General features: G+C 53.0%; 4 protein-coding genes across 4 annotated transcripts; 3 read left to right on the top strand and 1 right to left on the bottom strand.

The window, feature by feature from the left end:
* Positions 1-2,291: 2,291 nt before the first annotated feature.
* Positions 2,292-3,620, top strand: AB675_6846 (Mitogen-activated protein kinase hog1; the record flags this gene model as incomplete). The annotated part of the gene is made up of 5 exons (XM_018147168.1): positions 2,292-2,347; positions 2,398-2,445; positions 2,498-2,627; positions 2,679-2,822; positions 2,871-3,620. The coding sequence occupies 5 exons, from the start codon at positions 2,292-2,294 to the stop codon at positions 3,618-3,620; spliced, it is 1,128 nt and encodes a 375-aa protein (XP_018003189.1).
* An 859-nt stretch (positions 3,621-4,479) lies between these two features.
* Positions 4,480-5,758, top strand: AB675_6847 (Esterase; the record flags this gene model as incomplete). Its single annotated transcript, XM_018147169.1, has 4 exons — positions 4,480-4,582; positions 4,638-4,693; positions 4,786-4,963; positions 5,013-5,758. The coding sequence occupies 4 exons, from the start codon at positions 4,480-4,482 to the stop codon at positions 5,756-5,758; spliced, it is 1,083 nt and encodes a 360-aa protein (XP_018003123.1).
* A 912-nt stretch (positions 5,759-6,670) lies between these two features.
* On the top strand, positions 6,671-9,139 carry AB675_6848 (uncharacterized protein; the record flags this gene model as incomplete). The annotated part of the gene is made up of 1 exon (XM_018147170.1): positions 6,671-9,139. One exon carries the CDS (start codon positions 6,671-6,673, stop codon positions 9,137-9,139), a length of 2,469 nt encoding a protein of 822 aa, XP_018003577.1.
* Positions 9,140-10,307: 1,168 nt separating this feature from the next.
* Positions 10,308-12,321, bottom strand: AB675_6849 (uncharacterized protein; the record flags this gene model as incomplete). The annotated part of the gene is made up of 4 exons (XM_018147171.1): positions 10,308-11,355; positions 11,401-11,484; positions 11,532-11,785; positions 11,830-12,321. 4 exons carry the CDS (start codon positions 12,319-12,321, stop codon positions 10,308-10,310), a joined length of 1,878 nt encoding a protein of 625 aa, XP_018003384.1.
* Between the last annotated feature and the right edge of the window lie 2,760 nt (positions 12,322-15,081).

Here is a 15,081-nt window from a genome sequence, read left to right on the forward strand (position 1 = left end):
TTGATCTGTGTCGAGCGAAGCTCAATTTTCGGGATGTATAGTCGTTCTGAATAGATTGTAGTGAGATGGGCGTCAAAGGTGAAGCGAGGAGTCGTGACAGCACCGGGTTAAAGCTCTTGGAGGGAAAGACGGGACGAGGGAGGAGCAAGATGATAGACCTGGGCCCCGGCCCTTCCTGAACGAACACTCGAAGCGGAGTGAACTTTGAGTGGAAAATGGGAGGAGAAGAAAGCGAGCCAGACGATCTTGGCCTATGCTCCTAAGCGCGACCACGCGGGCTGAAGCCTACGAATAGGGAGTTCAGTGTGGTTAAGCCCTTGACTCCAGACCCGTTCATGCCTAATTAGCTAAGTCACCACTCCTAGCAGGCAATATAAAAGCCACCGAAATCTCAAATTATTCTCAGCTACCCTGGAAATGAACATCTGGGGAGACAGTATCACCGTCCCGAGTGCCTAATTTCTTGTGACAAAATGCAGCAAGAGTGCACTGTCGTCATGCTGAAGTGCGTGCGTGCCCTCTTCGCGCAGCGGTCAACACGTACGGGTAGATCCATCTAATTGCAAAGGAGCCTCAAACAGATACCAGGCAGACTCTCACGGCGCTCTCCGCCCGCAAAGTACGGTCCTTCATACCATCATGGGCAATCTGGATGCTTCCTGCATTGGTAGGCTGACACACGAAAATCCCGAGACAGTGTGCTTGAAGGCACTCACCAGCAGAGGCTCTGTTGTGAAAGGCTCAGGTAGTAACAGGATTGGATCTCGAATATCCCCAGATTCCGTGATGAGTGCACTCTCGCATGTTTCGGAACCAAGGCATATCTACTAGTCTGCCACGAGTCGCCTAATTCACCCCTCATGCTGGATCTCAGGTGCTTTTGCTCAGAGTCGGTACTGGGGTCGAATTATAGGTTAAGATCAGCAGATGCTACCCGACGGGCAATCGGTGCCCACGCTTCTTAATCACTTCACGTCCCGCCCATAATAGTTGGGTTCCCTCAACTTCATGTATGCCTTCCCGCTGGATTGACTTCTCTATTAATCGCAGAGGACGCTCCCGGACGAACAATTCCTTGCAACAAGAAGCCGCCGCCGGTGTGACCGCCTCTGGTATCCAAGCAGTGATGCATTACGCGGCTTCTTGAACATGTACCGTCCAAGTCAGGCGTGGGCGTGACACCATGGCCTGGCAACACCAGCAATGACGAAGTATGGAGTGTTATTCGTTTCGCTCGACCAGTCTTCATGACTGTCGCTCGTCCTCAGATACCGATAGCCCGGGTTGCTGCAGCTATCGATCAGCCTTACTGTCGCGAAGGGCGGCTTCGTTTGTCGACGAAGCAGCTGGGACTGGCTCATCACCAAATGGCGATAACTTGTCTTATTGGCCAGCTTTGGAGACAAGAACTTGATATCTGGCTGAATCATCGAACATGTGGCGATGCTCTCCGAACTTTCTGATATTGCCACAGAAGCTGTCAGACCTTACGATAGACAGCCAGCATTGGTGGGTATTGTTTTACAGCACATGAACCAGTTCCAGCGTAGCTCACACACCATTATACCCAACACCCTGACTTCCCGTCACTCGGGCTTCAGCCTCAGGGCATGTGTAGATCCCAGTCAGGAACCCCGGAAACAAAAGCCGATTTGCCGGATTGGTGGAATTGGCCACAAGCTGTGGCTGGTGTGCTGGGTGTCAATTCCTGCTTCCCTTTTACGATCGCAACCAGCGTTTCTGATCTGCAAGAGATCTCGTATGGTGGACACCCGGAGCCTCAGGGTGTATCAAACAAACAACGGCGCCCGCCTCAAGAAACAAGACCTGCCGAATCTACACATGACTCGACCCTGGCGGGTGCGTGCAGCTGGCTATAAGCAGCTCAAAGTAGATCTCGAAGCTGCGACGTTGAAGCTCATCTGTCAAACATAACGAATTCCGCCTCTCGACGTGCAGCTGGGTGATCGCCGCTGAAAAGGCTGTTGTTGTTTTCGCCGTCGCTAGTCCAAGACCTTCGCTACTATTCTGTATACCTTTTTGCATTCACCGCTCCTAGATCATCTTGCTTGACAACGAGAGTGCAGTCAATCAGTGTTCCGAGTCAAGTGTCGTTCGACGTTGTCACAACCCTCATCAGTCACAGCGCCTAGCATCCTTAGTCACCCCACCGTTACAGATATAGCCCCTCCGGCCTGCCGCATCAAACCCGGCATACACATCGACAGCATCTCGCATCTGCCACCACAACATACCTGAACACACCAGATCACTGCGCATTTTCATTCAAGATGGCGGAATTCGTGCGCGCCCAAATCTTTGGGACTACTTTCGAGATCACAAGCCGGTAGGCTCTTCGGCGCCAACACTGCAACGCCTAAGACTGACCGGAAATAGATACACAGATCTTCAGCCCGTCGGCATGGGAGCATTCGGTCTGGTCTGGTAAGTCCAGATTACGTTCAAGCACCTTAGCAGTGAAGCTGACCCTTCTAAGCTCCGCCAAAGATCAATTGACGCAGCAGCCAGTGGCGGTCAAGAAGATCATGAAGCCTTTCTCGACGCCCGTCCTCTCTAAGCGCACCTACCGAGAGCTGAAGCTCTTGAAGCACCTCCGACACGAGAACGTAAGAAAACGCCACGAGCAGGCAGAAAATACGGTACTGAAAGATCTCTAGGTTATCTCCCTGAGCGATATCTTCATTTCGCCTCTTGAGGATATCTATTTCGTGACAGAGCTATTGGGCACGGATCTGCATCGACTGCTGACTTCGCGGCCACTGGAGAAGCAGTTCATCCAATACTTCCTGTACCAAATTCTGGTGGGTTCACACCTCAGATACAGCAGGGAATCATACTGATCCACGCAGCGCGGTCTCAAATATGTTCACTCGGCTGGTGTCGTTCACCGAGATCTCAAGCCCAGCAACATTCTCGTCAACGAGAATTGCGACCTCAAGATCTGCGATTTTGGCCTCGCACGTATCCAGGACCCACAGATGACGGGCTATGTGTCGACACGGTACTATCGCGCGCCCGAGATCATGCTCACGTGGCAAAAGTACGACATCGAAGTGGATATTTGGTCAGCTGGCTGCATATTCGCTGAGATGCTCGAGGGCAAACCTCTATTCCCCGGCAAGGACCACGTCAACCAATTCTCTATCATCACAGAGCTATTGGGCACACCTCCGCAAGATGTGATTGAGACCATCTGCAGCGAGAACACGCTTCGATTCGTCCAGTCCCTGCCCAAGCGAGAACGGCAACCACTCAGCAGCAAATTCAAGAATGCGGACCCTTCTGCGATCGATCTGCTCGAACGTATGCTGGTCTTTGACCCTCGAAAGCGTGTTTCAGCTGGTCAGGGCCTTACACACGAATATCTTGCGCCATATCACGATCCTACGGACGAGCCAGTCGCAGAGGAGAAGTTTGATTGGTCTTTCAACGATGCTGATCTGCCCGTGGACACGTGGAAGATCATGATGTATTCCGAGATCTTGGATTACCACAATGTCGATCAGTCGCAAGACGAGCTGGCGGGCCAGGGTGGTCTGACTATCGAACAAGCACAGGCTGCGAACGCTGCACAGAACGGCCAAGAGATCAGCTCGTGATTCATTCGACACGCCCAGCCAAAGCTCCCGCTGGTACGCAGCTGTGGGCTTGTCGAGAATCGGTGATACACAAGTCGCGGACTTCAGATATTTGGGACAACGATGAGCACGACAGTACCCACGTATCGCAGAGACATTAACTGTTGGAGCGTCACAGTGGCTATGCAGGATACGTGTGATGGCGAGCCGGGATTACGAGACCCGGGCGTAGCGAATTGGTGATAGAATGAGCCTTTCATGATCATAGTTTCTTCATATCTTGATAGTTGTATGATCCGTACCTTCCGCGCCATGCACGCCTGGGCAACTTGTTGATACGCACTTGCCTCGGTAACCGTGTATGACCTGACTGACACAAGGTCTATTCAGTCAATGCTAGTGCTTCGATGGGTTGACCTTCAATGCAGCTACCACATACCACAACCCTAGACTCGGCGAGACTGGTCGTGCCAGACATTGAACACCGAAATGATTCAGGATTCCGCGCAAGCTGTATGAATAATGAGATGGCGCCCCGACATGCCTGTCGTGTGTTTTGCAGTGCGGTGAGAAGGAGCGCTAGCCAAACCTTCCAGGAATGGCTTCGTCATCCCAGCCACAGCCAGATCCGACTTGGACAAAACCTTCTTGACATCGGATCTGGTCTGGAGGCACGCGTGTTGCGTGGACACGCACGATCATATCTGATCGTTCCCGCCGCTCGGCGATCTAAGCGGTTCTCACTCACCATGCCTTCAACGTCAATCAGCAAGCCCTGACAGCTTCGCGGAGGGCTGCTAGATGTACCACTCCTCGCGCATACTGCTTGCTTCACCCTCTATGATACTACAGCTACGAAACAGTCCCTCAACTATAGATCATGTTCGGAGCGACGCAGAAAGCGTACCGCCGACCAGGGCAAACGTTTGGGGATCCCACATTACTTGAAAAGCTCGATCTCGTTCCTGGACTATCTTCTCTGGGTAGATCCGATTCCGATACTCGTCATGAAGGCCTTAGACTGACGGACTCATGTAGCATTCACGATAATCGCGGGTCTATTGACCGCAGGCTTTCGAGGAGAGCGGGGAGCTGTCAGCTATCGGCATCATGTCTCACATGCCGTAGTCCGCAAGGCAAGCAGGCCAAACAGCATGGCCACAAGCAATCTAACACACACCTGTAGGTAGGCGTTCGGCTGTCAACTGCCCAGTTGCAATACATCAGTCCGCCCTTTCGAGATCTGTACAGGAAGTACTGCAAAAAGCACGGAATAGTGCCTCAAGTTCTCAACCTCAAATTTGGCACCGAAGCATTTTGGATTGGATCACCTTCGGCCAAGAACATCGTGATCTACTTTCATGGTAAGCAGATCAGAACCTCTTTCGAGACCAACATTGACGTATTGCTCAGGTGGCGGCTTCAGCTTGGATGGAGAGGACGACCACATACGATTCTGGGCGGACGATGTCGCAAGTGATGTCAATGCCGGGAGTCGAAAGAATGTCGCCTTCCTCTTCTTGGCATACACTTTGGTGCCCTTCGCAACCTATCCAACCCAGATATACGAAGCAGCAGAGTGCTTGAAGCACGTTCTATCAGAGCTGGGTCGGTCGCCGTCCGACGTGACCATAGCTGGCGACTCCGCTGGAGCCAACATTTGCCTGGCATTGCTATCACTGATGCTGCACCCAAGCAACGACTTGCCCGAAGTCCAAGTCGACAAGCCGCTGAAGGCGATGGTCCTGTTAGGGCCTTGGCTCTCGTTTCAGTACGATTATCCTTCCATGACGGTGAACGCACAGAAGGACATATGTGCCGTTCCGTCCGAAGCCATGTGGGCTCGCGACTACCTCGCCGGGAAACCATCGACTCCTTATGCCGAGCCGCTCGATGCTGATGCAGAATGGTGGAAGGGCGCCGAGCTCAAAGTGTCCCATTGTTTTGCATCGTCAGGCAGTCACGAGATCTTGCTCGACCATACAATCGCATGGGCCGCCAAGTACAGATCAGTCACGCCGGAAGACCACTTTGAGCTGGTCATTGGCAACGGGGAATGCCACATCGCGCCCATAATCGAGCCATTACTATGCGACTCGTCTCCCACGGAACAGGGCGATGCGATTAAGACATTCTTCAAGACTCACTTTACATCATGATGAAGGCGGAACCGCACCAATCGAATGCCGCACGAAGTTCCTGAGCCGCGCACCTGGATCTGGAGAAGTCTGGTGATGTTAAAGTTTGTGTTCGCACAGCTGTTCCCTTTACGACCAGGACGCCGTATATTCATAATTGAAAACCGGATAAGCCAAGAGAATGTTGCCAGACGAAAATCCAACGTGTGAAGCCACCGTGGCTCTTCGGTCATATGTAGCGCATCTGGAGTCGTTGCGGATTTCTTCTGACCACTTCTTGCTGGACTAGCTCAGTACATATACGCCTTCATCCTTTGCGTCAGCGCGGAACAACGCCCGTCGCCTTCGTTCACAGAATCATTCAGAATGACTGCCATCACACGGTCTATCACTTCTCAAGGCGGTGTAGCAAAGACGAGTGAGGTCAATTTTTCATGGCCGATCGCTTCTCCTACTGCTGGACGGACACGGGCAGTGCAATGTGAAAGGAGAGATGCGATCACATCTAGGACAAACTCTGGAGAGCGCTCAGTATCGACTCGTGCTGGCAACGATATACGTTCTACCAGGAATAGCGGCATTCAAAGATGCAAACAGAAACGCGACCATTCACGCTCAACAGCGCATACCAACGGAATCGAGTCATTGAAGCAGTCAGGACATAGGAGGATCTCGTCACATCCGCAAACGAACCACCGTCATAATAGTATTGGCTTGTGGTGTATTCCTCCCTCAGCAATCAGACCTCGCACTCGGATGAATGTCGCCAGAAGGCTTACGAGGCAACGTCCCAAGACCCAAGCATCCAGACCGCCATTCGAGCGGACATATCGGGAGACACCGCAGCAGATGGTCGAGACTTCTAGTCGCTCTGCAAGTGTGCGTCCTAGCGGGTCCCATGTAAACATCGCGAACGTCTACAGCGAATTCTATATGGCAGACCTCCCACCGCATCCTCATAGTTATGCTACCCAGGCCATTTCAATGACAGCAACGTCCGGTCAGTCTTCTGCCAACACTCCTGTACTTCATCCGGCCCCGCCGTTTGTCACAACGTCGTCAAAGTCTGCGCTACCGAGATTTGTTAATAAAGGTCTGCATCGAATAACCGCCTTAAAGCCATCTACGAAACCGCTGCAGATCTCCTGGCCTATGCAGCGTGAACAAAACCATGGCTTGTCCAGCGCACAGCCCTACGAAGACACAGAGCCTGTGTTCGCGCCGCCACGTCCCGAGACCCAGCCTTCAAAGTCAGTCGTTGATGCGATCCGCGCAGGGACTGTGGTAGGTCAGCCCAAGGCCTACAGTGGGTTGAGTCGAAAAGCTCTTGGCAGTGCTTTCAAAAGGATTGGATCGATAGCCATCAAGAATGGCAAGTCAGGTACAGGCTCCTCCGAACGCTATCTAGACCTGCCATCGGACCACCAACCACTCCTAGATGTGACTCAGTTTTGGCCGAGCCAGGACACAGATGACACAGATGACACCAACCCATCTCCTCTGCGAGAAGTGGCAAGCCCGTGGCTGCCTCCCTCAATCAAGAGATCTGTACATCGGATGTCGATAGAGTCCACTATTTCTAGCGATGCGCCTCTCGACGAGACAGAGCAAGCACGAACAGCTCGGCATCGTCAACGAACGTATCAAGTATTGGATGGCGTGCTGCTGACGCCGTCTCACAACACATCGTCGTCAGACTCAAGCATGGATGGCACATTCATTCATGCCGCTCAATTGGGAGCCTCAGATCAACGTACAGCATCTGTCAGGAGACTTGCAACAACTTTCTCGTCGAGACACAAGCCCATACAGGCACTGCGGAATTTGAGTTCAACCAGTACAGAAGATAGCCCTTCCACAGAATCACATTCAGCCCAGCACAGAGTTGCCCACCCGAAGGATGGTGTGTCGAGCATGCTTAGCAGTGGAACAGCACGGAACAGTGATCCCTCGGCTTCGGCCACGTCTACAACGTCAACGCCTCAAACATCGAGTGACCGTGTCAGCAGAGGCACACAGACTCATGTTGCCGTTGCCGCGCGCAGGCCGATCCTAACCGATGTGCCGTCGAAGAGCATACCCCGCAACACGCATAGCAAGCCGCCTCAGGTCAATGGCAGCCTCCTGGATAGCCCCACAATACCTCCAGTCACATTCAAGCCCACGAACATGGATACTGAACCTCGCGAAACACCCGGATCTATGCCAGAGAAGAAGTCTGAGACCTCTTCCAGCGACTCGTCTCTCGAAGCCAAGGCGTCGGTTCTGCGCCACGGCAAGCAGCTCAAGGTGTTGAATGAATTCGAGATAGCCCACGCGGTTGAGAGTGCTCCTTCCGAAGCACTCAGTCAACTCTCCCTCGGGCTATCAGCCGCGCAGAAGCAGGCACTCAAGCCCGTCCCGCTTCACCCACATGCACGCAGACGTCCTGTCGCAGGGAAGTCAGCACCTGCGCATGCACTCGAAGACTACGAAGTAACGCCGTCAGCACTTGCCATGGATACTCCAAGCGGGCAGCAGCTCCCCGAGCGCACGTCACTGACAGGCCAGCATCGTCCCGATCAAATTCTATATGTCGCCATGGATCAACCGCCGCCAATCCCGCCGCGAAGTGTTCTCCGCCCGAGAGCCTACAAGGATGGTCTGTTGGAGCTCGTACTAGACCCCACGGACAGCATATGTGCGAACGAGACCATGTCTCGAGTTCCCTCCCTGGCTGGACAAAGCCTAGAGACCGCCTCGCCGAGACACCAGCCCGTGTCCTGGTATGACCAGGAGGTCGACATATTTGCCGCATATGGCCAAGTGGAAGATGACGCGGCAGCGAATCACCCTCTGCCACCGTCGCAAGAAGACGTCTTGAACAACGCAGGTGCTCTCTTTCCCGGCTCCAACTCTGGGTCCGAGTACAACAGACCCGCCGACGGTCACAAGGTTGGGGCAGACCTCCCCATCTTCAGAACCATCATCGCCCCAAGGACCGAAACCAGTAGCTCCTCCACCTCCTCATTCTCCTCGACGTCCAGCAAAAAGAACAGCGCAGCAGAGCGCATGAAACTCGAGTTGCGCCGACGAAACAAACTTGCGCAAATCCGGGGAGAAGACGTTGGTGATGTGGAAAGACTCGAGTTGTGCAGACGCAGCAAAATCGCGCAGATCCTGGGCCCGGAAGCCGCCGAAGCCGACCAGCTGCGCGCCCATGCACTACGGGAGGCAAGGAACGGGAAGAAGCGGACGGAGCATATACAGAGGGTGGTGAGGGGGGCGAAGGAGGAGTTTTTGAAAAAGGAATTGCAGGAGCGGAGGCTGGAAAGGCGGGTGGAGATCGAGCAGGAGAGCACTGAGCAGGAGATCAGGAAGGCAGAGGAGTGGTCTGATGACGAGTTCGATGGGCTGAGGTAGGCGAAACGGCTCGAGACTGTCGGCATAGCAGCTGGATCTGATGTGCGCGAGGAAGCCGAGGATGACATCGACGAGGAAGCGGCAAGGATGGCAAGGGTACAGAATATTAGGGCGATGTTGAGGAGTGAGTCGTCCTTGTTGTGATGATGAGTAGTCATGGAGGAGGGCTGTCAAAGGTACATCCATCCATGGTTTTCAGTCGCTTGTGGACTCGGTGCCATCTTATAGTCCCTGTTGCAAGATGGGGTCCTGCGATCCACGCACATACCTTTACTGGCTACAACACTCAGTCGGCACAGCATCGCTACCAAGTGGTGTGAGCTCGAACACATCTACAGAGGTATCATGTACGCCAGAGCGACAGTCCGAAGCCCCCAGTGCAGAAGGAGAGAAGCCTTCCTGCCATGAATGTCGAAGACAGACAGACGGGTGGCTTGCACAAGGCCATCCGGTCTCACGAAAGACTGAGTAACGCCGGTTGACAAACGGCTTTGTACCAGACCGGGTGACTACCTGAATAGCAGGACTTATCTAGCGCCGGGTGACAGATAATGCTATTCAAGACCGGACGACTATCTAGCACTTTGTTGGTATGACTGTAGCATGTTGTGCCTTGCTGCGATGTCGATACCATTGTACTGAGCAGCGTCTCGTATGTTGACGGCTGAAAGCGGCGGACGCTTCGTGCTTCACGGCCTGCAAGTAACGGAGGAATTTTAAGCGAATATAAATGTGCGTCTGGATCCGTCTGAAGCAGCCGTTCCGCAATGCGGGAAGACTGACCGTGGGGAGTAGGAAGCTGAATGAGGAACTTCGACTTGAATATGGCTCTCATTGCTATCTTCAATGTCTTGCTATCTTGATTCACACCAAAATTCGTGCCGTAGTAGCTTGTGGTTGGGTATCTCTTCGTCCTTCACTGATCTCGATCCATCTTTCAAATACCGTTCAACCCATCTTCCATGTTCATCTTGTGCTCGATGCTGCTAAGATCCTTCAAACAAGCTGTTGCCGCTCCATTTCAGTCCTCCTCTCCTCCGAACAATATCGCAGCATAATTAGTGCAGTCGGAATCGACCTACGCAATACTTGGTCGGACTGCTGCACAGTAACAACCAGAGTCAGACTCGCAACTTCGGCCGGGCGGACTCCGTGGCTCGAATCCATCTCAAACCAAGTTGACTTCATCAGAGCTGGCAGTCCGGACACTACCCGACTTATGCTGGCGTTCCTCGAGTGCGGTCTGGACCTTCTTCTGCTTGCGAGCCTTGAAGCGTTGCATCGTGGAGGTCCAGATACCACTCAGAGCACGAGACATGCCATCAACGCGCTTCTTAAGCTCGCCGTGTTCCATGTTGCTGGCGTAGCCGGCGTTGACGAACTTCGGCCAAGTGTTGGTCAGAACAAGCTCTCGGATGCTAGCCTCAGCATTACTGAACGACGCAGGACCGAATGCAGCCGGAATGATGACATCGTCGGGCAAATGATCAACGCCCTTAAGGTTGAGCCCTTGCACTTGGTTGTAATGAGCCGACTCTGGAGCTGGCATAAGGTTGTCTGAGAATCCAGTCTCACCAACGCTAATTTGAGGGTGTTTCTCGAGGTCGAAGTCAGCGAAGGGCGAGCACAGACTTCCAGCAGAGGCTGGGGCCATCTTGGCAGCCGCATCGGCGAAGAGGATGTCTAGCTCTTTCAAGTGTGCCGAGGAGATGTTGATGGGAAAGTCTGAGTATTGGAGGCTGACAAAGGACGAATAGATTCGCACAGCAAGGTTGAACTGTTGACGATACAACTTGTCGCTCATGCGATAGTTCTCAGATCCATTCTTCCGGAGGACGTTCGCCTTTGTTGGTGTCAGTGAAGCCCAATTGGCTCTCCACTCTTGGACGTGAGTCAAGAAGCTGATGTTTTCGCCAGAAAAATCTTTTAATGCAGCAAACAGTAGCAACGGCTTGGGATTGAGTTGCAGACACTTCTCAAGATGACCAAGCGTGTACAACTCCGGATTGTTCAGGTGGCGGATGCTGCTCGCGGACGACTTCGAGGACAGCTTGGAGGTTCGTGGGTCGGAGCCGTACACGCTACCGTGCTTCTTGCGATTCTCCCACTCAGATATTATCTGGCGAGTATCGTCCTCAAGACGACGGTTCTTGAAGACCTGGTAGCACGGGACGAAGATGACAAAGCCTTGCATCAAGATGATGGAGGGAGCGAACCTGATGGAGGTGAGTCAAAGCACCAGTAAGTGGAAGGATACTCACCATAAAGGAGCCACCCATCTACGATCAATCTCTTGCATCTGAGGAAGATACAGTGCAAGCAACCACATTGGCGAAGCAGGAAGACTATGAGGTCAGTAATACGATAGGCAGAGGCGAGGCATTCAACTTACCCAGCAAGACAGCACACAATTGTCTGCATACGCCATCCATGAGTGTCATAGATGTTTCGGACCTTGTACAGCAAGAATGGAGCGTACAGCCACGACCATGCGAACTGCCACGCAATTGAAGGCCACCACTCCCAGCCACGACGGCACTGAGAGGCCGCAGTCAAGTCATTGGCCGGACGACTGGACCATTTGACAAGACCGAAGCCAGCATGGAATTTCTTCGAGAGAGTGAAAACAATCACAGCGAACAAGAACTGCCAGGGTCAGCATGGATCGAGGAGCGCATTGACAATCTTACCTGAACGGCCATGCCAATACCAATAAGAGTCATTGCACGCTTTGTAGGACCCCATGACCGCAGCTTGTTGACGGCTCTCACCCACACAGGTGGTCTGACCTTCTGACCGGTCTCGCTTTCGGTGAGTGAAATGCGGGCGAACTTCTTCTGCAGCATAGCAACATGGAGAAGTTGCGTGTTGGAGGCATGAAAGAGTGCGATGCCCAACGGCAGGTATATGCTCATGATCCAGAACTCCGTCGCACAAGGGAAGTGGCCATTGAGGACATATGCGAGGAAACAGAGGACGAGGTAGACATGGAGTGTTGCCACACTGCCAATGCTGAGAGGCAGGTTTCGAATGCGGAGGTAATGGAAGTCGCGGTGTTTGATGAGGAAGAGGGAGCCGATGGTCAATATCAGAGTCCACACGGCGGCGATGACAATGTAGGCGACTCCGAGACTGTCGACATTGTATCGCTTGCTCATGTCATAGCCATTGGAGAGGAACATTGTGGACGACGGAAATCGAGCCGACTTAGTTGTGCTTTGCGACGTTGTTCAGCCTAGAGGCTGGTGGTGAGGCCGAGGATCGAAGGAATTTGTAATGTGCAAAGTGCCGATACCTGCAGGTAGGTTGCTTATGGTTGAGGTAGAACGTGGCCTTGACGGCGGCCAGCGGCAGCAGCAGTCCAAGTCGATTGTTGAACAGTCGGGCCAGGTGCGTGGCCGTTGTTGCGTGGGCAGTGTAGAGAGAGGCGCACGTGGTGTTGAATCGTTTGTTGTGAACCAGGCCGCTGCCTGAGAGGCGTTGGCGGGGCACAGCAGACGTCTTTGTGTGCAGGATGAAGAGGGGTTGTCGAGGCGATAGAAGGATTTTCAGTGCGGATGGCGAGATGCAATAGTCGTCCTGAGAAGGCGCAAGGTGGATGTCGAGAAGTTGCAACGGCGATTGAATCGTTGTTTCCACACGTCGAAGTGGTCGGTTCCTTCCTTTGATTCTCTTCCCAGCCACCTAATCCGAGGCAGTGTTGTCTTCACCTATCGCTATGGCCGTCGAAAGATGTTCGTGAGATGCCGTCAGTTGTCAATTGATGAGTGCTATGATGATCATGTCGAATTCTGGCCTGCCAGATTTACGATCGCGCCTTCCAACGTTTCCCCCTCGCACAGTGCCGCTGTCAGCGACCTTATGTCCTGCAGCCACCACTATGGCTAACGCGTCCACGTTTCAGGAGCCTCAACTTCGGCCTATGCATGTTCAGTATGTCGGCCAGCCGCTGTCATTCTCGAAGCCTGATCCTTGTCCAGCCCGTCTTCTCGCTTCTTGGGAGAGCTTCTCAGCACATCGAAATGCATCGACATACAATCACATGCGCAGTCTAGCTTCCTTCCATAGATCTCGCTAGCATCGTACTGACCCCCGCTGAAGCCCTACATGGGTGCTCTGTCACACGAACGAGGCACTTCCCCAGACTATTGCTCGCCCCTTACATTGTTCCGATGCACAAGACTAATTCCCCTGCAGGAAACCCTACGTCAGCCACGACGCACTCTTGTTGCATGATGCAGTAGCAGCGGTGTACCCTGCTAGCCGTGAGTTGTGCAGCTGCGTGCTTCCGCTGCCGTGGCACACGCAAGGTGGTCAACAACAAAGACTTATCGAACGTGTCGCGCTGCGGCAGCAAGCGACGGATAACCCGAGATTCCGAGATCTGTTACGGCAGGCGAAATTAACATGACCTTGCTCGACAGCAGAATCATGATCGGTTCCCTTTGCTTCATCGCGAAGAGGCAGCCAGTGCTGGTGAAGAAGCAGGAAGCCATCAAGCGACATCGATTCCAAGATGCTGGACCCTACGGCTCTAACCTGATTGGTTGAAAACCTCCTACACCACTCGGTTCTCAATACAGGAGGTGCCGCAACGAGACACTCACTAGCAACGACTGGATACAAATACATCCCGGAGCCTTGAAGGCACTACACATTTCGAGAGAACGCACGGTCGTCCTGCCGGTCGTCCTAGGACTTGCTGACAACGTCTACAGCACGAAATGTCGCAGTATGGGGCGCAGATAATCCTCTAGCCCTGGGCTGCGAGAGTGAACGGAGCCTCATCGTTACTGTTGGTCCTGCTGGCACCCAGGGTCGTCCAAACTCCGCGCGCGACAAGGCAATTGCACGAACGATAAACGATGTTTGTGTCGCACGAGTCACTAGCCACGCGTGAGTTCGAAGTTGGTGCAACTCGGACACAGGAACAGGAGGGGTAGTCAACATCGTCGTGTGTCGCATCGAGAATGGTCCTTCAGGATTGTCTGTACCGAGCTTGTCAGTCACATGGCCTCGAAGTGCGTAGAACAATACGGAAACAGCATGTGTGCCTCAGAGATCTTGGTGATAAAAGTTCGTTCATGAGGGCAAGCCCTTCATATACTATCTAGTGCATAAGGTTTTCCTCATAGGCGAAGCAGTGGGGGAGAGCGAAAGGTTGGACTTACTACTGACTTGATACCGGGGTCGATTGCTCAGGATAGTGCTGTGAACGCCTCATCCCCAGAAAGTATTGATGCTTCGGGACAAGTCTTCAAGTTCGACCCCGTGGCGCACTATTTTGAGAGTCAGCGCGCTTTCTCGACCACGACTTGACGACTGCAGCATGATGATGGTAGAGATGGATTCGTTGGGTGTTCAGCATATGTAAGAATTGAATATCATATCTCCAAACCCGTTAAGAAGCTCTGGCGTGAACCTCCGGTGAATGGTTAAATATCAATCGCAAATTATATCATCAGATGGAGAGTTGGTGGTATGGACGAGGGAGAATGGAGACGTACCGATAGAGCCGCGTCTGAGTACTGGCATCTGTGAATTAGCCAGCTTAGATGTTACGACCAAAGATCTCAGTTAAGTGTTCGTCATTCTTGAATCGCAAAGCTTCGACGTTCATTTGCTGGGCCAGCAGCACTTCGTTGCATTAGGACACCGCAGCCGACATGCAGTGTAGCTGCTGTAGACCGCGTCGCATACTGAGAGGGCACATCGCGTCGAATCTCCTTGGATCGATCAGCCGGTAGTATGATCATCGAGACAATCAGAAAACATTTACAAAATTCGAGACCAGAAATCCAGAATGCTTGGCTCAGGCTAAACCTCGGCTCTGACGCGTCTTCCGGCTTTGCGAACGCGCTGCTCGTCTCTCCAGCACGAGATCTTGAACGACAAATTTCCGTAACCAGGCTGGATGATCGCAGCAACCCTCTAGATCCTCC

The sequence above is a fragment of the Cyphellophora attinorum genome, assembly GCF_001299255.1.
Source record: "Cyphellophora attinorum strain CBS 131958 chromosome Unknown Contig5, whole genome shotgun sequence".
In the NCBI taxonomy this organism is placed as follows: Eukaryota; Fungi; Ascomycota; class Eurotiomycetes; order Chaetothyriales; family Cyphellophoraceae; genus Cyphellophora; species Cyphellophora attinorum.